The sequence below is a fragment of the Neodiprion lecontei genome, chromosome 7 (genome assembly GCF_021901455.1).
Source record: "Neodiprion lecontei isolate iyNeoLeco1 chromosome 7, iyNeoLeco1.1, whole genome shotgun sequence".
NCBI classification, from domain to species: Eukaryota; Metazoa; Arthropoda; class Insecta; order Hymenoptera; family Diprionidae; genus Neodiprion; species Neodiprion lecontei.
In genome coordinates, this window is record NC_060266.1 from 9,157,304 (window position 1) to 9,181,277 (window position 23,974).

At 39.6% G+C, this 23,974-nt stretch overlaps 1 protein-coding gene across 1 annotated transcript in view; it reads right to left on the minus strand.

The window, feature by feature from the left end:
* LOC107227614 (dynein axonemal heavy chain 2) overlaps positions 1 to 23,974 on the minus strand; it is a 732,784-nt gene that overhangs the window by 662,596 nt on the left and 46,214 nt on the right. Inside the window, exons 3-5 of the mRNA XM_046746102.1 lie at positions 1,635 to 1,749; positions 1,365 to 1,498; positions 1,035 to 1,228 (exon numbers count right to left, since the gene is read on the minus strand). Coding sequence (XP_046602058.1) covers positions 1,035 to 1,228; positions 1,365 to 1,498; positions 1,635 to 1,749 — 443 coding nt within the window. The remainder of the gene's footprint in view (positions 1 to 1,034; positions 1,229 to 1,364; positions 1,499 to 1,634; positions 1,750 to 23,974) is intronic.

The window sequence follows — 23,974 nt, forward strand, 5'->3', positions numbered from 1 at the left end:
TTCAGTCTTTTTCCCATTTGTATTCAACATTCTTGTCATAAGATCAACCTTTCGGAAATTGTTTTTAAAAATTATATTTTTGTACCGTTAATCCAAGATGGCGAACCGAGCGGAACCCATTCAAGGTTGAAAACTTGGATATTTTTTATTGGGGCCCGGAACTCATTAACATACATCAAAATCATTACTACAACACCTTTCGTAGAGCAAATACCCATATTGACTGGACTATAAACTATTATCTTCTTTTTTCGGAATGAACTTTTCCTTTGAAAAACATTGAATCATAATATTTTGGAAGCCAAATATGCAATTTCTATAATTACCGAGTAATTTTCTGTATATAAGTCATAGTTATACTATATAATAAAAGACATTGACTCAGTAATTCTTAAAATTGCGTACTTGGAATTGAAAATAGTAATTTTTCACTTACAAACCATATAGTTACACTGTATAATAAATAAAATTCACTCGGTAATTCTTAAAGTTGATTATGTAAACTCATAAATAGGATTGTTCAGTGTTTTTGAAAAGAAAAATTTATCCCGAAAAAAGACGATCTGTTCATTAATTGGTTAACTTTGAGGGCTCAAAACTGTGTAAAGGCGCGAAAAAAATAACTAGTTGTGCTCATAAACGGAATCCTCGTCCTCAAAAATATTTCAAACACATGCTTCCAAAAGTAAACATTTACATGATACACCTAAAAATATTGAATTACTTCATGACGCCATTTCGCGAATGTTGGCAGTTACGGCACAAGCGCACTTGACGCCGCTATAACACCTTGGTAGTTAAATGGTTAAAACTCATATCTCTTCACACGCATGAATTCTGAAGAAAAATGTGTGCGAGCTTGCTATGTTGAACTTGATGGATTGTGAATCGGTCGTTACGATGTTTTCCCAGAATTATAAATTCCTCGGCAACGTACATTTTGGAAATCAAGTGATCTACTGTAATTCGGAATAAGATTTGCAGTAGAACGGAGCAGTGTATTAATCTCTACTGTAGCAACATGAAATGTGTACCTTGTAGTCTCAACAATTTCCCAATTCTTTTCTTTCAATTCTTTAGCGAATCTCGTAAATTTACGAAATAGGGCATTGGCCGTTGCATCCATTTCATCCATTCCAATCGTCCAGAAATTTCCTGTCTTATAACGTTCCCATGCTTCATTCCACTCATCTGTAAGCTGCCAAATCAATTCGATAGCAGTAAGATCCTGAAAGTACGTCGTTGTGTTTATTTTAGTATTAGTTTTGTTTTAAACTTGAAAACGAATGATCAATTATTGAGATAGTACTGATCAATTAAATAAATCCGTGTATGCTAGTATAATACTAATACAATCAACAAACTTTTTCAAGTTTCGCTAGTTCCATTGAATCTGGATGGCTGATACCAAAAACAGCTAAATCATATTTCAGTTTGCTCTCTCTTGCTCTAAGGAAGTCAATTTCTTTGTGAAAGGCTTTCAGCCACGCTATAGCATCTGTAAGAATTCGTTGCAAAATGTTCATTAAAACGACATATATTAAGAGTTAATTGCAATATTTTTCGAAATTTGTCAGCATGATCATACTGTTGAATGGTAACACAATAACCCTTTGGTTAGTCTGCGGATTTACCTGATGATTTCCAGTCGGATGAAAAGGGTCCACTGGTGTACAGTTTCTCCGAAAGTGATACAGCATCGTGCTTGAATATTGCTGCATCATCCAACAGTTGATTTTTGAAGGTTTCCTAGTCAACACATAACAAATATAGGACATAAAATGGTGTACATATATTAAACAGGCTTTTGTTCATTATTGCGAATCATTCAAGAAAACTTCGGGTACTCTTTGATCCAAACAACAAAGTTTGGTTATTGTCTACTTAGACTACCTTAGTAGTAATGAGTCTTTTAATTTTCTTATTCCTTATAATAGTGTTTGCGCTCGGCATCGATGGCGGTAAGAGATTTTTTACCAACGAGGGTTGTAAATCCTCGTCAAACCAATCGGGAAAGATTTTCGATGCACTGGCTTCCTTGAGACAATTGGGTTTGACTCAAGGATGATTCAATGTTATAAGGTTTAGTCAACAAATATATTTATTAACAGACTTGAAATAATTTGAATACACTGTTGAGTTCAGTTGTATGAGATTCACGCGGGGTAGTGAGAAGAAGTTGTGGCAGTAGAGTAAGTTGGTCTTCTCTTCGCGTTGGTCGAAACGAATCTGATCTTAAAGGTAGGTTTCAAAAATTAACTAAGTTCCGATGGCCAAAAAACTACTGGAAGGGGTAGGATTGTCCCTTGAGAGAAGGGATGGATTTTGCTTGGGAGTGGGAGTGAGCACGTGAGCCAGAAGCAGAAACGTACATTCCCAATGTGCGATGCACGTACGGGCGTTTTAGGATACACGTCATAAAAAAACAAGGAACGAAAAGTGAAGATTAGAGGATTGGTAGGTAGGCAAAGGTATTTACGAGTAGAAAGTAGAGAATTTGTCGAGATTGCAAGACTGGCTGCCAGATGTGGCAGACCGGCGTAAGGAGTATCTTTTTTGGCAAATCAGTCGACGCAATTCGTCAATAAGGGATGGGAACTTCCAGCAGTTGAGTAGTTTATGACCTTAAAACGTGACTAAAATGTCCACGCAGAGATTAAGATTAAAGACTGTAAAACGTGAAAAAGAATGCCGCTAATTTACAGCGCGGATTCAACAAATAGTAAGCCTTATTTCTTAGTGGACCACGATCACATAACGACATTTTCGTGTGAACGCATATGTGTCGCACGGTGTACTTATGTTGTAATTCCGTTACGTAACAATCATCATAGTTTCACACGAATACGTTAGTTGATGGCTCAATAATCAAATACGCTACTGTAATTGCAGCCGTCCATGCTTTATATCCGTACACTGAGAAAAAAAGTTATCGAACCAAAAAACTAATTTTTTTGACTTACAGTTTATTTGGTTCGAAAAATTTCTTACTTAGAATAACCGCTTTTTAGTTGAAACAAAAGTATTGATGCACTGATTTGAATGATGTATGCTTTCGCGTTTAATGTATTTCAAACCAGTACATATTTATTTCATTGGATTAAACTGGAAATTTCGTAACAAAAACTCCGCTTGAATCAACAAACCTCATTTGATTAGTAAAAGAATAGTACTTTAACCGTTGAACACATCGGTTCAAAAGCACCGAGACATTATAAATAATAATTCTACGCTTGCTGAAATATTAACGTTATTGCCAGATAGTATATTTAGCTCAATGTGATATTTATCCGACATAATCTACGATCACTATGATCAAAGAAATGTGTAATATGTTGGAACAAGAATTTGTTTCACAAAACAAGTTTTCATATTAATTTGAGCAAATTATTTTGTCCCTCCGATTATATAGCTACTTCAAACAAAAAAAAATCTATCCAAGTAAATGAGGATATGTTTGAGTGGAACCAAGAGAGAGTTTTTGAGTTGCTATATGTACCACATTCAATTTAAGTTTATTGACTAATAGAATAAAATATAACTTTTCTCAGTTTTAAACAATCATGTGTAGTTGAAAATTGCAAACAAACACTTGAAATTTATTTCAAGAACTCTCGATAACATTGCATACGCGCTTGTTATAAATGAATCATTGTTTCTACGAAATGAACATTATTTCACTGAAAATTTTTTTTCGTTATTCTATAATCTTCTGATTTTTTGATGAGCATGTTTCACGTTTTTCAACCAATATGATAATTCATTCGAAGTAGTACCAATTTCGGTCACTATACGGCAAGCTTTCCCGCTTGAAAAGTAGCTTCAAAGATGTTTATATACTCGAATGTTTCGCATTACCTTAAACCAGATTCATACGAGTCTGCCAACTATATGTTACGCGATCTGTTAGGTTATGGTTATGAACCAACCATGTTTTCCAGTAACTAATTTGAAGTGACGCTACTACACTTGTTTGGTGACATTCGGTATCAATAGCGTATCGATTTGGAGAAAAAAAGTTTTCAAAAATGTAACCGAGCGATACTTACACTACATTTATATATTCTCGACTAGTACACTACATGTTCGCAAAACTGGGATAATGCTCAAATACTAAAGGGATCATTGGATGATTGAAATACATTTTTAATCCAAATATGGGATTAGTCGTGGTGATTTCCGTTTTTTCTGCACAATGCCATATCTTCCTTTGATCGGAAGAATATGCCATTGGCCCTTGTAAACATTATTTGAGTGAAGGGACAATTTGTTTGACATAAAGAATGTGCAGCATTTGGATGAGAATATCAAACCAGAAGAGCAACTCAGTGAGTTGGGACGCTCAACCTCTATTCAATTCATTTAAATTACTTTTCATTGGTACTGTCACGTGCAGAGCGGTCTCGCAGGGGATGACTTAACCCTCTAGTTATCCGCAGAGGTTTATTCTTATTTTTTTGGTGGGTTGGCAGGTGATCGTCCTCTACAGGAGGATCCTTGTGAAATGGATTGAAGGATTTCAATATTACATTTGGGTGTGTTTTATGGAAAGCAAGCTTTTAATGATAACAATGCAAAAATGATATAGCAATCGAGAGAAATGCGGGACGAGGAAGCTCACAACGGTTTTTCTTATCTTAATGTACCCTTACTCAATCTTTGGTGGCTTCTGATGTCTCACTCACTCTCAATTATCACTATTCTTATTACTACACAACTTGATTAAGTTCGTGGCGCACCTTTGAGCACTTATTGTCTAATTTCGAAAGGCTGACGTCGCGACGTGAGACGCTTTGATCACCGCATGTGAAATTAGAGGAATTCTCCCTCTAATTGTCGGTGACCTAAGACTGATAACTCTATACTCGACAGCTTTGAAGGAGCCTGTTTCCCTTGACGTTGGTTTGATCCTGTCTCTAATGAGACTGACTTCGCTCGCTCGTCCGACACCCCTTAGAGTGTCAGACAGCGAGAAAGGTTTTTCCTGATTTCACAGTTTAGAACAAAGGCTCGCCTCGCGACGATCATTCCTGAAGCGCGTGATCCCGCGCTCGCCTCATCCCGGTGATGATTACACCCGGGATCTGGTGGGCGCGGAGACGCTGACGTTGCTGACGGTCGACTACGCCGTTGCGCTTTGGTCGTGCCACGAATTGTTTTGAAAAATGAATAATCATGAATTTACTAACGAATTTAAAGGTATGCTTCCTCGTCTCTAAAGCGATATTGATAGTTATTGACATGGTTATAATGATATATTCGGGTATAAATATGCGGCGTTCGTGACAGTACTGAATACGGATTCCCTGAATTGAAAATTACATGAATTGTCGCTTTGAATGAATGTGCTCTCAGGACTATGCAAACACCTGGATTATTTATATCAATTATTATTCATTAAATCTGACAACTTTCTTTTCTCAGTGTACAGAAGTAATGTAGCAAGGAGTCAAAAACGTGCAACCTTACCGACAGTTGTATCGATCGACGGTAAAAATCGCGCTGCTTTGCCGGAAATTCTTATCGGTAAAAGGTCGAAATGATGCTGTTTTACCAACAATCTTACCGACTGAAGGTCAAAGTCTGTAGTGCTCGCCTGCCAACGGTAGAGGGCGCAGCGGAGGCGAGAACTTTTTTACCGTCCCGCATTCTTTTCCCATGATAGGACTGCTGACGTGTAACATTAACCACTCCAAATTCCTTTCCCACGGTAGGACTGCTGATGTGTAACATCAACCACCCCCACATTCTTTTCCCACGTTATCAACCACGTGAAATTCCAAAATTAATAGTTCCGAGAATTGTTTTTTATCCACTCGGATATCGCTGATGTGTGACATCAACCACCTCACATTCCTTTCTGACGTTATCAACCACGTGACATTCTGAAATTTATGGTTCTGAGAATTGTTTTTCACTTACTCGGATGTCGGTTTCATATCCAAGGTCGACCAATAGCAGCGGTATATTCAGAGCCATGGATCTGCGGTGTTGGGTTACTATCGCTCTAAGAATGCTGGAAGGTGCCCGCAAATACACAAACATACGTATTTGATATCAACCACGTGACATTCCTTACCCTCCACCAAATTTAAAATTACATGGTGGGGGAACGTTATATAAGTCAAAAGTGAAAACTTCATAGTCAGTCTGAAGCTGTTCTTCCTCTTGCAAATAAGAAGTGCTCTGAATCAACCACGTGAATTGAAAAAACGACTAGAACTGCTCATCAAGAATATTGAAGAAGTAAAACATCTGCTGAAAATCAAATCTGACCTCAATCAACTCACAAGAGATTTTGAGCACATACAACTCGACAGTAACAAACATAAACTTATCAAAATTGAACGAAGTCGCTCGCCTGAAGACACTTCTGCCCTTGAAAAAGCTTTCGGACCTCGAAGTATACTTCGAATACCGAGTGAGTGGCATTCGTCGGGTCAAAACGAAATTTGGTGATAAAATCGTTCTGGACTTGGAGGACTCTTTCACGATTTTTCTACCGAACCGACTGACCAAGGCCCTCCAAGAAGATGAAGATTTGTTTCAGAAGGTGACGACAGCCAGTAACGAGAGACGGTTGCATCCACGCTATCTTGGCGGACCGTACGGTCAACTTGAATTCGTATACGTATAATCTGAGTATCACATTCAAATTTTCAGTGTCCTGTGGAAGTCTTACGTTCAATAAACAGAAAAAAAAGATTTGAATTGTGAATATTTTTTCATTTATCGCCTGACCATCTTGTATACCTTTAATCCTACGTACGTTTTGTACCTTGTAATTGTATGTGGAATTAAGTCTTAAAATCTAAGAAAATGCTACTTCGAACACCACTAAGCAACGATGGAGAGTTTCGAGCTGCATTTGCGTCTTGTAACTGTAATGTGAACTCTAGGATGAATTTTGGACGGGTTCAGTCAAGATGAGAGTGCAAGGTCGACCGATAGCTGCGGTAGTATATATTTAGAGCCAAAGACGTGCGGTGTTGGGTTACTATCACTCTAGGAATGCAAAACATAACTCGGTTTGTGTACAGCTCGGTCAAGGATAAAGAGCAGAGTTGAATCTTACATAAGCTTTGCATTGAAAAAAAATTCTCTCTTAAGAGCTACGGTGAAGGTAGAGGTGTAAAATTATTTCATGAATATTCTTCAAAAAACGGTTTTACTGAGTACAATTTTTAGGGTACAGTTGACAATTGCTTCACAACGATAGAACAATAATTCTGTTCAACAGTATCATGACCAGGATGATATATTCGCCAGGAATGCAGGACCGTTCTTGTAGACGCTTCTGCGCAGTAACACAAACCGTACACCCTCGCCATCCGAACAGTATCATGATTTTGTGGCCAATTTTGAAGTATCAAAACGTATTGTGCTACACAGAATGCGTTGGGTATTGTATGAACGTCGCATCTTAGAGACACAGCTGAAGTTTTTTGCAAGGTTTGAAGCGACGAACAGTCAAAGTCCAGCATATCGATGATTTGAACTTTCGGGACAATTTCAAGCAACCAATCTCGTTTTTCTTCTCCTTTTACGTACACGGTTTCAGCTTTGCACAGCCTGTCTTCAATGATCCACTCAACTTCCTCAAACGGTATGGTTCCACAGCTCCAAGGTAAACCGTGAAAATCGCATTCTATCCAAGAATTTTGGCTTTTGTATTTGACGTCCAGTGAATCCCATTTACAAGGTGGCTTAAAGAAAAACATTGATGCAGACGCTACCGAGTAGATTGAAATTATAGCCAATTCTTTCAATGTGAAGGTATTGTTGAAAGGTCTACGAAACCCTTGTATGTCAACGATAAGCTCCATCTTTGAACTGTGCGAGATGGTGGGAACGGGTCAGCTTTTATACGAACTTTTTCTGAAACACGAACTGAGCGGGTTGTATTCGACGATACGATCGTGAACAATCAAGCAGTACGCCGATGTTTCAGCGGGAAAGTTGGCTTCAGCTTCAAATTCAAGACGGATGTCGACAGGTCCGTACTTCAAGGATTCGTTCTGTTTTGAACGGTCGGTAACGAATAAGGAGACGTCTCGAAGGAATTCACTCTTTGTCAGCAACGGCTCGGGGTTCTTGTCGTAGTAGGTAGCTTGGAGTTTGCGTACATCTCGTACAGGAGCGCGTACAGATCACGACTCATGTTGGGGTTCAGGTTACCGTACGGATAAGATTGAGAGTTGAAAAACAGCATGATTTCCGTGATGATGCAATGATCGAAACGACTTGCGTTCTTGCCGGTCTTGTTCTGTCTACTTGTTTGGAATCCAAAAATGACATACTGAGGTTTTTCAAGCTGAGTGGGAGTTTTTACAGTCCAAACGTGTTTCGATGTTGTAGGAAGTAAAGGATATTCGTACAATTCCCAACTGCGGAAGCTCATCGAAATAGGCGGATCTCTCTGAATGAAATTTAGTAGGGCAACTTTTTTCTGATCCGCGAGTTTCAAATACGGTATTAGCCGTTTCACTGCATTGATCATGATTTTGAATTCCTTCTCTTGAGTCTGCATGATTGTGTTGACATCAGTTTTTGATCTCGTCAAAGTGAACTCATGTTTAGCGTTGACAACGATTTTGCGGTAGTCTTTAGCGAAACCCAATATCATGCTAAGCGGTATCAGTACGTCAAAATTTCCCTCGGTATCGGTTAATTCTCTCTTCTCTTCTACATCAAGCCATCCAGCTTTTTCCATCAGCCAAGTCTGACCAGGGTGCACGGAAGCGTAACCCTTCGTAAGACTTTTTAAGCCAACGTTCTTGCTTCTATCAACCTCAACTGCATTAATTTCGTAGCGAATTTCTCCAAACAGATGACAGATCGCGTCGTTTACGAGCTGTGTGTTCACAGTAGCTGTACCATCAGGTTTGAGGAGTCGTCCATGGATATGTACCAAACTTTTGCTGGGAAATATGCATAAATCCTGATGCTGAACGGTGATTCGAATTTCATCGCTGTTGTTGAAAGTTGACGAGGCGTAAGGTTTGTGAGCGTGAATCTCGTGATGCGCAACGGATTCGTCAAAGACGACTGGTGTTTGAATGTTTAAGATTTCTTCCTCCATGGTACGTAGCAGATGATAAAACAGCAAAATCTGATTTTTAGTTGTCGGAAATTCCTCTTCCAAAAGTGGTCAGTTTCAGACCCAGAGCTATCAGGAACTCCACGTTTCGAGGTGTTAACGGTTCGAGAATCGATCGATGACTGACTTGATCGGGGCATGCCGACTTACTGATACACCTACTCTTTGGCAGTCTGTTGTATACAATTCCAATCGTTTATTGCGATTTGATATGTAGTCTCACAGTAATAACTTTTCCACGAAAATTAACCAGGTCTCCGTCTTGATCCACTAACTGGAGCTGAACGTGATCTATGGTCCTGACGGTGATCGGAAGGTAAATGACGTGCGACGGTACTTCCACGATCTTATATCCTGGTGGGACAGTCGAGAAAAACTCGTGAATAGTGTGTACTTTGTGTCCATTGGCGTAGGCGCCCGTTGTAATGCTACACTCGACTCGCAACGCGTTGACCTTGAGTATAGTTACAGGCACGTCTGATTCGTGAGTTTCATCAACCTCCAATACACGTGGTGTAAATCCCAAAAGTTGAGCAACGGGATCATTCGGCTCAAAGTTAATCGTGTGGTTGCATGTGATTTCGCTGCGTGATGTATTATTGTTGGGTTTGATGGGGAGCTTGATATCTGTATTTCTTAGCACGTTTTGAAGATACTTCTCTATGTCCTCGATCTCGTAGCTGCCGGTAAGTATGGTGATCACTTTATCAGCTACGTAAATTTTATTGTGACCGACATCATTGTTGAGAATCGAATAGAAGGTCAACAATTCTACCAAGCCAAGAGCATAACTTTTATCAGGAGCGAGTTCGATCGGTGGGAAATATTGTGCCCCGAGTATTGAAGAGGTTCCCGAAATCGTTAACGTTAACGAACCATCCATCACTGCGAGTGGTAGACTGACTTTGATGAATCACGCACCATGTTTATATCGCTCACCACTTAGAAATTTCAGACACAAGTGTCCGCATTCAAATGTATTATAATCCCAGTACGTTTCATGATTGTATTCAACACTACCAACGCCGAGGTATTTCATGAGGTCTGAAGGTGGTTGAAGGTTGCCGAAACTGTCAAAAAAATCGATATTATTGTCGCGTTTCTTGTATGCAACCCAGTGTGTTTCCGGACTGTCTTTGTCGTCAAGGTTGATTATAGCTGATTCGTTTTTCCGTGGACCCTTTTTTGGGGTATTTCGTTTCGCATAAAAACACCGCGGAAACGCGGAACCTTAAAGATTTTTGCATATTTCAACAAGTCACAATCAGTCAACGCTAGACGTGGTAGCATCGCATCTTGTTTCTCGAAAGATGGAGACCAAGACCTGTTTTGTACGGTTTCAAATGAAGCCCTTTGCCCAACGCGATAGCTTCCATAGTTTTGTTGTGTCGTTTGCTCTCTCCCAGTTCTCGTCTAGCAGCACTTGCATCGTTCACAGCTTTTGCTATACCTGCCGCACCACCGGCTAACGCGCCTGTAGCACTGAGTCCAGCGAAAATAGGAATCGGAAACGGTAGAAAACCACCGACTTTTGAAGGTACCGGTAGGGCGCGAGGTGTTTGCACTTTACATTCACCACCCGCTTTTTTAACGGCGTTCTCAGCTCCCTTCAGCGCAGATTCGATAGCCACGTTTGCATCATTGCTTTGAACCACAGAACGTTTTGCAGCATTTATAATTTTTCTCAAGGTCACATTTTTTGACTTTTGAATTCCCATTCCGAGTTTTGATTTTACTTCCATTGTATTAGCTATTGTCCAAGCCGCTGCCTTCTCACCTAAATCTGCGTCATTTGCGGAAACCGGTTTCCAAGCTTTCTCAGCCAACACCCTATCAGCCTCGTTTCTAACTTCAAGATTTTCACGATTCTGCGAGTAAGCAATGTCGTGGTCCTTGCAAGCTGCGTCGAGAAGATTGATTCCCGGATCACCCCGTGCGAGTCACTTTTTTGATTTTGTACCGGGCCCACATTACTGATAACCAGGTACATGCAATACGACTGGAAAGCTGTTGATGATTTTATTCACCAGAGCCTTGTAACGATGTTGCCGCCTGCTGTTGCTTCGTTTACCTCTGTACGCGATCATGTTCGTATGTTGACCGAAGAAAAGTGCTTCAAAACGGGGTATTCATAGCAAATCCGATCAGTCATGTCCGAGATGCGGTTTGAAAAACAACCTACTAAGCTTCCCGTGATGAATTTTGACAAACTTTCGGAGCAAAATGTCAAAAGGCACAAACGGCACGGTGAATTACTCCCGAATAGTGTACGTGCAATAATCCGCGAACCGTCGAATTGTGGTGAAACTAATGCGTTGCTCACATTTATAACCCATCCCAACGGACTCAGATTTGAAAATATCTACATCTACTTGAAATCTCTCAACCAACCTAAATACCAATTGTTGAAGCAATTGTTGGACCATGTTGAGAATACGGAGTATTTAGCGTTTAACGAGCGTGAGCAAGTGATTACACCGAAAGAAGCACGGCCCAACTCAATAATCATATTTGACGATGTAGCGTGCGAGAAGCAGGACAACATCAGAGCCTACTTTTGCATGGGTAGACATCACGACGTTGACTGTTTCTATTTCTGTCAGACGGACGCGCGTATTCCCACACACCTCGTGCGCGAAAACGTAAACTTACTCGTGTTATTCAAACAAGACGATATGAACCTGAGACACGTAAACAACGACCATGTAAACACCGATATGTCTTACACAGAGTTCAAAAGTGTGTGCTCTGCATGCTGGAACGGTGAGGAGTACGTGTTTCTGGTAATCGACAAAGACAGTGAGCTCAACGAAGGACGATACAGGAGGGGATTCGATTCTTTTGTCAGCCTGGAAAAGAAATAAAATCTAACGTTTGCGAGCGAAAGACGCAGTAGCGTTGCAGACCCAGTTGCGTCAACATGCAGAGCTCTGAAATTTCCAAGCAAAAAGATGTCCTACATAGGATTTCAAATAACAGCGGATGGGCATTACGATAAACGGAACAAGAGACTGTGCAATATCGCAGATCCCGCAGAGCCGAACAATGATGTAACTTTACAAATCTTGAGACGAAAATTCAACGTGCTGCAAAAACAAATCGACAACCTCGATCAAATGATCAAAGCTTTGGAGCTCACCACGAGAAAGCCTTGGATACCTTTTACACAGACTTTAAAACAGGCAGAGATTGTCGATTCGGAACGCTGATAACATTTCTCAATTAGACACCCGACTAAAAGCGCTGTACTATGAACGAGGAAAAGCAAGCACTGGTGACGGAACTGCATAAGCCTGCACGCCGGAATTACCCGCGTCGACGTGTAGACGTGCGCGGCATCGACGAGACCTGGCAGGCGAATCTTCTTGATATGACGTCATACGCTGGACGAAACGAAGGCTACAAGTACATGCTCACAGTCATTGATATTTTTTTAAAGTATGCGTGGGCTGTACCGATAAAGAGCAAGTCTGGAGATGATGTTACGAAAGCGATGAAATCTGTGCTTGTTCAAGGACAGGTGCCGAAAAATTTACACGTCGACAGAGGAACGGAATTTCACAACTTGAAATTTGAATTGCTTATGACACGTTACGGAATCAAACTTTACTCCACGTACAGTAATTTGAAGGCTTCGATCTGTGAGCGTTTCAATCGCACACTGAAAGGTCAAATGTGGAAACGGTTCAACATGCAAGGAAGCTACAAGTAGCTTGATATCTCATCTGATTTGGTTTCGGCTTACAACAACGTCAAACACCGAATCATAAGAATGAAACCGTCGTATGTCACCGTCGCAAACGACAGGCTGTTATTACGTCAGGCGTACGGAGGGCTTCGAGCGATACCTACCGTATCAGCAAAGTTTAAATTCGGCGACAAAGTTCGAATCAGCAAATTCAGAAATGTCTTCGAGTAAGGTTACACTCCCAATTGGACGACTGAAATATTCACGATAAGTCGAGTGAAAAATACTCATCCTGGGACGTACAAGCTCAAAGACTACAGAGATCAACCCATCGCTGGTGGTTTCTACGAACAAGAGCTCCTCAAGGTTAAACATGCGGATAGCTATCTGGTGGAGAGGGTGCTCAAGAAGCGTGGAAGAAAAATATACGTTTAATGGTTAGGTTTTGACAATACACACAACAGTTCGATAAACGAATCGGATATGTAACATTTGAAGAATTGAATTTTTTGTAAAAATGTATGTCCCTCTTTATTTTATACCCGACACATAACAAGTATGCATCTTCATTTTTCAGACAATCGACAGACATATGCATTGTACAATTTTTCATCTTTCGGAGCGTTCTTATTCACTATCCTACATAATAATGTTCTATTTATCGTTGTACATTTATAAATTACAAAGCTAAGGTGTAGGCTTGTAGCCCCACGGAAGCGTGTCGGTTGTGTTTTGAAACACGATCCGCTTGTCGTCATTCCAGCTCAGTGCCACTTTCTGCTGTTCTACGGTGTATACCTCGTGCTTTCGACTCAATATCAAATGCCGACTTGTGGACAAATTTTCACGGTTCAAAACACATTCCAAATAATCGTTGAAAGTTATTTTTTTCAACGCTGACCCTTTGACACCTTTGGCACGTTTATTGTCTTTCTCATCTCCCAAGACTCGGAATGCGTACAATTGAGCTCTTAATCCTATAAATTCCAGCATTATTTTTCCGTTATTCTCATCTTTCATAAAGCCGAGAACTTTTTTGTTCGCTAGAGGCATTCCATGAACGTTGTCAAGCGGATAATCAGACGTATCGTATTTGTGCAAGTCCTCCTTCATAAGTTCGTATACGTGGGGGAAGATAAAATTGTAAATCAAACTGTCGGTATCCGTATACATTAATTTTGCTCGGTTGCCGAATTTCTGCTTGATACAATTATAATGGTAATCGTAGATATAACTTTCAGCCAGATCCATGATGGAGAAACCTGCATACAATGGTTTGTTCAACTTGACTTTCGTCTTACTCATTCCGAAGATAATTATATCTTTGTCGAAAACGGTGCAGCTGTGAAAATTGGGTTTGGCTATAGTAGCTTTAGCACCGTATCTCCCATCCTATTTCGTGATCAGCCTGACATCTCTATACTTCCCAATATTTTCCATTGTTTTGCCAAAAACTGCGTTGTTCATCAGTTTGTGAAAATTTTTCTCGAATTCGTTGTGAGATTTTTTGCGCAAATTGGTATTCAAATCTGCGTATTTTTTGAGCCACGGGGTTTGTCTGAATTCGAGAACTCTGTGAATTTTGAGTAATTTGAAGCCCAATTGCAAGCATTGTTTCGAAACGCGATAGTGAACAACGTAGTTTTTCTTGGAAAGTAGCGTGGGCATCAATTTCGGTTGCTTACTATTCGAGATCAGAGGTATATGTATAGTGCTCCGGACACAGTGGTAAATCCTTATGAATTTTATGCAGTTTCTCAGGATATTCCAAATCCACCTGCAGTATATAACTGAACTCCGCATCGTCCGAGATGCCAAGAACGTCGCACTCTGTGAAACCTGACACCCATTTGAAGGAACTGTATAGCAGAACAAAGCTCATAGCAGCACCGTAAAAATTATTCACGTCAAAGTACGTGAGATAAGATTCTTCGACCATAGGATCGAATTCCTCCCCCATGTACCTGTTGTTAGCCTTTGCGTATCTATTCGAGCACTGTGACACACCACCACGAATACCTTTTTCGATAAACGTAACCATATCTATGTCGGTGAGAAGCTCGAGCTCGATGTCGGTACACTTTAACATCGCATCAAACGACAGACCGGGCGCGGTGTAATAATGTAACGGGTCCAGGGTGTACGTTGTCCAACAGCACTGTCGAAAGTTTTGAAAAACGTCGGCTAGTAAAAACACGTCCGTCTGTAAATATAGTCCGAATACTCTTCCAAAGTTTGAACGTTAAAAGTTTGCCAAACTTCACATGCATGTGCATAGTCGTCGTCTGATATATCCCGATCATTCAATTTTGAGTAAAATTGTTGTTTCGATGGTAAACGTCTGTCCTCGAGCTTCTCCCAACTGTCTATGTATTTGTACGGGAATACTCTTTTTCTGGTCAATAACTGAAATTTATCTGAGCTACGATAAAATTTTCGTGTGATTGATTTCTGATCATCACCGAGATACGTTGTTAATTTCTCAAGACTACTGAGCATGAAACGGTACGAATCTACGAATCTAAACTTCATATCTGTCCCCTTGACATATTTTGTAAAGGAAATGTACTTTTTTTTGTTTACGGGTCGAAGCTCAATTGTGCCCTCGAACGATGTAGCCAGTGCTTTGATCAGAAAATGTGAATCGTAACCCGACAGATTGTGGAATATCACTGGGATAGTGTGCGAATTTTGGTAATTTAGATTGCAAACTCGATAAGCAGCACCTCGGTACTTTCCCGTGAAATGGCAATGATCACGATGTTTCACGTCTGTGAGTGTAAACGGTTTTCCACAAATGTGACACACTGTTGTTGAATAAAATTCATTGATTTGATTGAAATTGAGCGGTTCCATCGGTACAACAGTTTTGAAATGAACTTCTAACTAATGTGCCAATTACGCTAACTCATTCACAAACCATTGAATGCAAATCTCTACACGATTAATTTTGAATTTTGAAAGCGCATCTTCAAAGGTACAATGTAGATATTAAGCTATACTATACGGAAGATGCTTCTGATAAATTGTTCTTGTGTCACGAGCGCCGCATATTCACACCGAATATAATAATAATCATGTCAATAATTATTAATATCGATTTAGAGACGAAGAAGCATAGCTTCAAATACATTAGTTAATCCATATAAAATATTCTCTATAAACCAGTTCGTGGCACAACCAAAGCGCAACGGCGTAGTTGACGGTCAGCAACGTCAGCGTCTCCGCGCCCGCCAGATCCCGAATGTAATCAACACCGGGATGAGGCGATCGCGAGATCACGCGCTTCGAGGATGATCGTCGCGAGGCGAGCCTTTGTTCCAAAATTGTGAATTCAGCAAAAACCTCGCTTGCCGCCCGACGCTTCAAGGGGTGTCGGACGAGCGAGCGAAGTCAGTCCCGTTAGAGACCGCTAGAAAAAACCACATCTACGGAACCCGGCTCCTTCAAAGCTACCGCGTGTAGAGTTTATAAGTCCTTTTTCCGACACCGATGATTAGAGTGTAATACTCCCATTCTATACGCGTCCGGAGAGGCTTCTCGCGTCGCGAATTGAGTTTTATGAAGCTAGATTAAGTGCAGAACTTCGTGCCACGAACTCTTTAGAGAAGTGTAGCGTATAATGTATGTTAGTGTTGCTATTGAGTATAATCGTGCGAGAGCGTGAGCCATTCGGACTGTAACCACCGAAAAGCGAGTAGTTGAATGAGTGGGAACAACTAGATTAAGAACGTTTTGTAAGCTTCCTTGTCTCGAATCTTCTCTTGCTTTTCCTTCATTTTGATTCCATCAAAAATTGGTTACATCATAAAAGTTTCTAAAATCATGAATATTGAATCCTCCAACCCTATTCCCGGGATCGCCCTGTAGAGGACGATCATCCCCTGACCCACGTAAAAATAAATATAAACCTCTACAGATACCTAGAGGGTTAAGTCGTCGCGTGCTAGACCGCTCCGCACGTGACATTTGTACCCATCTTTTTGAGCGTAGGTTCCAGTCAACATTCGAGATCCGCGTAAATGCAGAATGGAACGGTTTCTTTGTGCTTGAAATTTTTCAATTTCAGTATCTTTTCCACCTCTATAGGTAGAATAACTTTCGTTTTGTTTAAATTCATGCAATCTACATTGTGCTTTGTTAAACACTGTTCAGAATGAAAGTGAGTCAAACATCTATCACATAACCAAGTACGGGACTTGTGCTCAGAAATTTGAGATCTTGTTAATCGAGACAGATTTCGAACACAAGTAAAATGAAAGATTCTATTTTTTTCATAATTATCCATATCGACCTCATCATCGTCATCGTCAGTGATTTCAGTTTCTATCGCCAAAAGATGAATTACAGGTTTATCAGACTCATTTTGACTCAGGTGAATCGGTACTATTTCACTTTTTTTCCAATCACCTTGGTCTATACCATAAACGTTAATTGCAAGACCGTTAAGCTTCTCAAATTTTGAAATGCTGTTTTTGTCTAGAGACATAGGAAACTTTATACCATCATACCGTAGCACTGAGCTGAAATGCGGGTACGAGCTGGTCGCGTTGGGATTGTTGTTGTCGGCTGGGAACAGAGCTGCGGTGACCGACCAAAGAAAGCAGTAAGAGTCGTTGTTTCTGATGTTTACCGCAGCCTTCTTATCACTGATATGCTTGGGTAACGGGGTGTATATATATAATATGTTCTTCTCGAATTAGGGATTAATGGCGAGTAAATAAACGGATGGTTTCTCTGTAAAACAAAGTTTTTCTTTAATCACGTTTTCTCTACAATCTTGCAAACTTGATAATCAACAATATCTTATATTCTAGCTTTCAACCATTACCTGTAAAACAAAGAAACAACATTCAATGTTTATTTTCCACGCTGTTCTTTCTTTATTTCACTTCTGTTGTTATATTATTTTATGGAGCTCTTCTTCGACCAACTTTTCTCCCCACGTGTCTCTCCTTACGTAATGCCTCTCTGTCGCACAATCAGATGCCTGTTTTATCTACCCGCACTTCGTGCGGGAGATTTTGAATTAAGAGATTGAGGTAGTGCAATGCGTCTACCTTACATATAAACACACCGCCTCGTAGTGGCACGTACTTGTTAATGCTGACGGTAAGGTCTATAATTTCAAGTAATGACCAGCCTGAATCCTTTCCCTGGAAATCTTCCACCTTTTCCAACAAACGCTCCGTCGCGTTTTCGATGAACCATTCGTTGATATCCGTTGTCTGGAGGATGATATCATTTCTCGTATTGAAAAATTTGATCTCTTCCACCGTGCGATCATCTTTTCTAACTTCAAATTTACAAGCCAGGATAACGTTGGCTTTCAAGCTCCTGTCTTTCTTCAGAGCGTTTTTCAGTCTCGTCACAGCTAGTACCTTTGCGTCTTCTAGAAATCTCTCCACATCTTTATGCTTTAAATTGACGATGGATCCAGTTCGAATTCTCCCCTTGAAAGCTGATTCCAAATCTTCCCAGTGAACTCGATCGCTTCTTCATACTTTCCGTGTACCTCCACCCGTTCTCTGGAGACGTTTGAATTTTTCCGCGAGCGCTTTCAAGAGTCCGATCGTTGTGATAATTCTCGTCTTTTCTCCAATCGATGAAGCCTTTCGCAAAATTTTGTTCAGAAGCCGAATATTTTGACTTCCAAATTTTATCCATTTCTGAATCTCTGCTGTTGATGATGATTTGTCCAAGATTTTGTACCCCGATTCCATAATATCGATCAATCTCAAATACTTCGCGGATTCAATCTTGAGCTTTTTCCTCACGTATACTTGACAAGTTGTGACTTAATGATCGTTTGCATTGATGAGCGTCCTTTTTATAGGACAACAGTACGTATGTTTGTGTATGCGCGCGCACCTTTTAGCATTCCCAGAGCCACAGTAACCCAACACCGCAGATCCATGGCTCTGAATGTACCGCGGCTATCGGTCGACCTTGCACTCTGGTCTTGACTGAACCCGTTCAAAATTCATCGTTGAGTTCACACGACAGTTACAAGCCAAAAAAATGTCACGTGGTTGATATCAAACCGACATCCGAGCAAGTGAAAAACAATTCTCAGAACCATTAATTTTGGAATGTCACGTGGTTGATAACGTGGGAAAAGAATGTGGGGGTGGTTGATATTACACATCAGCAGTCCTACCGTGGGAAAGGAATTCGGAGTGGTTAATGTTAGACATCAGCAGTTCTATCGTGGGAAAAGAATGCGGGACGGTAAAAAAGTTCTCGCCCCCGCTGTACCCTCTACCGTTGGCAGACGAGCACTACATAAACACTTTGACTTTTGGCCGGTAAGATTGTCGGTAAAACAGCACGATTTTGACCTTCAACCGATAAGAATTGTTGGTAAAGCAGTGCGATTTTTACCGTCGACCGATACAACTGTCGGTAAGGTTGCACGGTTTTGATCTCAAGTCGGTACGGCAGACTGTGACGTCATCGCGGGAAAGGGTTTGAGTCTGGGGAGAATGTCGGTAAGTGTCGGTAACAGGAATCTGTAATTCGAACCACCATTGCTATACTACTAAAATTATTGTGTCTATCCCAAAGGTGATTCTTTTTATTAATGAAAATCAACTAATAATCATCTTTCCACACCCAGTTATACGAACTCTACAATATTATATATATAGTGTACGTTAAACTGCTATTAACCTCCGCTGAGGACTTACCGTTGACACTTGGGCAGGAGTCTGTAATTAGTCTAAATTCAGATAAACGATAGTAAATGATATTCGTTGGGTACCAGACGCTTCAGCGTTAATTTCTAGGTTAAGATACGATACGATAGTAACACCGGTACACAAGAAAAAGGTGGTCTGTACTGTGATGATATTATAGATTCGAAAGTGCCCGCGAGGTTTTGCTTGACACAGCCATCTCGATCCAGACGTCAGGCGGGAGAAACGGCTGAGTATTTGAAAGAGTCTACGGGAAGACGCCCAACCAACCGCTATATAATTCCCCGTAGTGATTATTTAAGCATTGTGAACGAGAATTAAAATTTAAATTCACACATCGACCTCGCCAGTTAATATCCATTCGAATCTGAACGTCATTACGGAATCGCCATGAAGAAAAGTCAAGAAGAACGTGGATTCCAAAATTTTATAAAAAGATTCGGGAAATCACATACGACGGAGCTGCTGCCGAGTAGTAGATCAAGGGATCAGTGATTTTTTATATGTTTATGACTGAATAACTTTTTACCTCAGCACTGTACCCAATTTCATATCCCAGTGTAAATTCCGGCGTATTTTATCTTAAGGGGAGGTTCTAGTCAAAATCGACCAAAAAAAATTATTTTTTTGTATTGCTTTATTTTCATCCTTAAGGTCCTAAAAATATTAAAAACCATGCAGACATTGGGGATCGTCATAGGAATAAATAGTAAAAACTTTGCTGCGAAGACAGACGATAAACGCATCACAACAGCGGAGGCGAATCTATCAGTGTTGGTGAAAAAGGCCAGAATTGACAAAATCAGCACCAAAGTTCAGCAAAATATGCTTTTTGAACATGAGGAAGAAATCCTGTATGGTGCGGGAATAGCTGATTAGATGTAAGTGTCAAAAAAAAACATTATATACGATTTTTTCTTCGTCAAACTTTAAACGCGATTTTCTCGAAACATCTTTTTTTTTGTGCACGGGGCGCGATTCCGCTTCAACGACTACACCGATTTCGACGTTTGGCGGCTCAAATTGAAGCTTATTCAATTTAGGGGGCCTTCAGGAAGCGTTTTTTGTCAAAAAAAAATGTTGAGTATTGTTTTTTTTAACGTTAAAACAAATAAAAAGAGGCAAAAAAGGTGTTTTTTTTTTCAAAGGGTCCCCATTTTTTCTAAAAAGGGTTTTTTGAAAATGGGAAATTCATAAGGACCCCAAATTTCATCTACTTTAAGATTTTTTTGGGCTTTTTCGTTTCGGATCACTTGGCAGGGCTGTAGAGTGCCCCGCGCACACTGTCCACCGCCGCGCACGACCGTCGTCAGTGAGGGCTGGAGCTGCCATTTTGTATTATTTTTACTCGAAAAAACTTTTTACAATATAGACAAATAAATGCCACAAAAGTATTTAAAAAAAATACGTATGTACTCTCAAAAAAAAATCATGAAATTACGCACATTTTCGGGCCTCTGGACTAGAACCTCCCCTTAATTTATTTGTGAATGTTTGGGATGAATGTGTTATTGTAATCGTTAAAACAATGGACAGGATTTAAAGAGTTTTTATATGTTATTTATATTTTAGTTATATTTCATGTACATTTTATTTATATTTTATTTATATTTTATTTATATTTCATTTATATTTTATTTATATTTCATTTTTTCGATTTATAGTCAGTGTCATATTTATTATCGTACTCGTTATCATTTTTTTTTTTTTGTAAGCCTGTCCATTGATTTCATATTTTTTCTTTTATGTTGACAATAGCTTCAAATTTTTCACGGTCCCCTTATTTATATTATTTATCTCCCCTTATTGACATATGTTTTTGACCTCCCTCATGAAGCAGAATATAGGCAAAAACAAAAAATCAAAAAAATTATTTACAGTACATTTGACCAGACCCATCCAGGATTACGAATTTCGATGCGCTGAGTCCAAATCTGAAGTTAGTTTGGCTCGTAACACCTCCAAATTTCGAGTAAACTGAAAAAAGCGCTGAAAATCGCTAAAAACTTCGGCATACTAAAAAAGTGTGCAAAACCGGAGCTCGATCGGATTCATACTTTTTGAGAAAAGCTATTCGTTATTAAAAAACCGACTTTTTTGCACGGAATTTTAGGGCGGGAATATCATCAAACAGTAACAAAACTGGAAAAATATTAATCCCGGAGAATTCCACTATCGTGTACACCATGAGGAAAAATGATTTTTTACAATTAAGTGAGTGTAAAATGATTCCAAAAGGGGGTACGTTTATTATTCGCTATCAAATGGAATTACTCCGCCAATTTTCATGTTATAGTGAGATTCGAGATTAGCATTATTGAAAAGCTGTTATTTTTGAACAAAATTAGAAAAAAAAATTGTTAATTTAAAATTAATTAAGGAGGGAGATAATTTTTTTTTTAACAATTAATACAGCTGCTCTTTTGAACATAGAGAGCTAAAATTTGGGTACAGTATATACCAAGACTCTCACTAACGGCCATAAAATTTTCGAAGACATTACTCCCGAATGGACTGTTCATTTTTGCGGTTAATTTACGGACAAGATGTGTGGCCGTGTATGGCGACGGAGTGGGGGAAATCCATCTCCGCCTGGGAGACGCTCCTGAAAGTGGATTCTCGGGTTCAAATTCGACGAACTTGGAATATCTCTTGAAGAAATGAACGTATCGAGATGTTTTTTTTCTTGTAATCTGGGCTAACTTTTTCCGCTGATCGTGAATTTGCTATCAACATTTCAAAAAAATATTTTTCAAGCTCGAAATTTTGTTAACTAATTTTGCTTTTTTCACTCATATTGAACCAATTTTCGGATTTAATGTGAAGAGCCTTTCATCGTTGTCAAGTTCCTCAATGACTTGACCGAATAAAATCGACTCAATGAAAAATATATTCTTTCCGGAGCACGAGTCATTACGTTTTGAGGAAAAATCAGAAAATAAGGGACAGAACATCTGGAATAAATACGAAACGTATTTAGGTTTCAACATAGCATATTTATTACAAAAAAGGTTATGAAAATTACCGAAGCAAAAAATACGAACGTAAAAAGACCTTGAAATTGAGGCATACTTTTTTTTTCAACAAACGATTCTTAAAAATATGGATACATACAATACAAACGTACAAAATTTCATGTCATTTAATTTCTAAAGGGTAATTAAATCCAAATCAATTCTAAATCTTCTAATCGAGCACTCTTTATCGTTACTTGCAATTCGCTTTCGCTCCCGTCACATTCAATAACTGCACACTGTTCTGTAGTGACGGTGTCAGAGTCATTGTTGACATCATCGATGTCACAGCTGTTTTCACCGATGTCGATGACGTCTACATCAATGTTTGTGCATGGCATCTCACCATGGCAGTTGAAGCACAAGCTCGAACAGCATAAGCCGTACCTTCTACATCCGCAAGTGGCTTTGCAACCAGTTGTACATCGATAAGTGATGATTTTTAGTAAATTGTCGGGAATCAAGGATTCACTGGTACGAACTGATACTAAACCACTTGCAGATGGTGCCCACTCCTTTCCGTCTTTTGCATTTCCAAACTACACCTGAAGCTGATGGTAAACTCGAACCGAATGTTGTTCACCAGCAGCTTTAGTAGGTCGTAAACTTTCTAATGTTGAGGTTTTTCTTAAAGTGGACCTTTGAAAATGCAAAAAAAATGGAACTCTTCGAGGCTGGCGCTTTATTCTTTCACAGCATATATTTTTGTAATTATTTCAGTGCCACTTCGTGCTATTTTTTCCGGGTCAGCTTCCTCATCATAAAAATTTTTGGCCAACGCCTGAAAACGACAAATTATTGCAGGTTACACCCAATATTGCATGAGAAGGCAAAAAATTGTTACTTTGCGATAGATATTTTGTCAAATATAAATTGCAATATTTGTCAGAAATTGATACAATGTAAAGAAATGAAAATATTATTCATAATTTCGTAATTTTTTTATGTACACATTCCGATACATACAATTTTACAAATCCTAAGATTTTTTGAGTTGCATTGGCTTTATTAAATACTAGGGCTCCGCCCCTGCGCGCTTCGCGCGCCAACCCCGGGTCGACGCTTCGCGCCTCACATATTGTTTTATTTATGTAATCATAATTTTTTTTTTTCAAATCGGGGCAAGCATGATGAATACAAAGGGTTGTGGAGATATCTACAAATCCGTAAGAATCACGTTTAACGGGCTTCTAACCCCCGTTGAAATCACGATCAACCGCTTTTCAACCCTTTATTGCCTAAATTTCTAAAAACGCAGAAAGTGCTTTTTAGGCATTTATATTATGAACTGTTTGAATCAAAAATGTCTCATCTGTGTGCGGAGATATCGTCGAATCCGTAAAAATCACGTTTAACCACTTTTCACCCCCTTAGGGTTCGAATTTCTAAAAATCGCTTCTTAGTGGGTGCTTACGTTCCGAGGGGAATATGCATCCTGAATTTCACGTTTCTATGTCAAGGGGCTTGGGCTGTG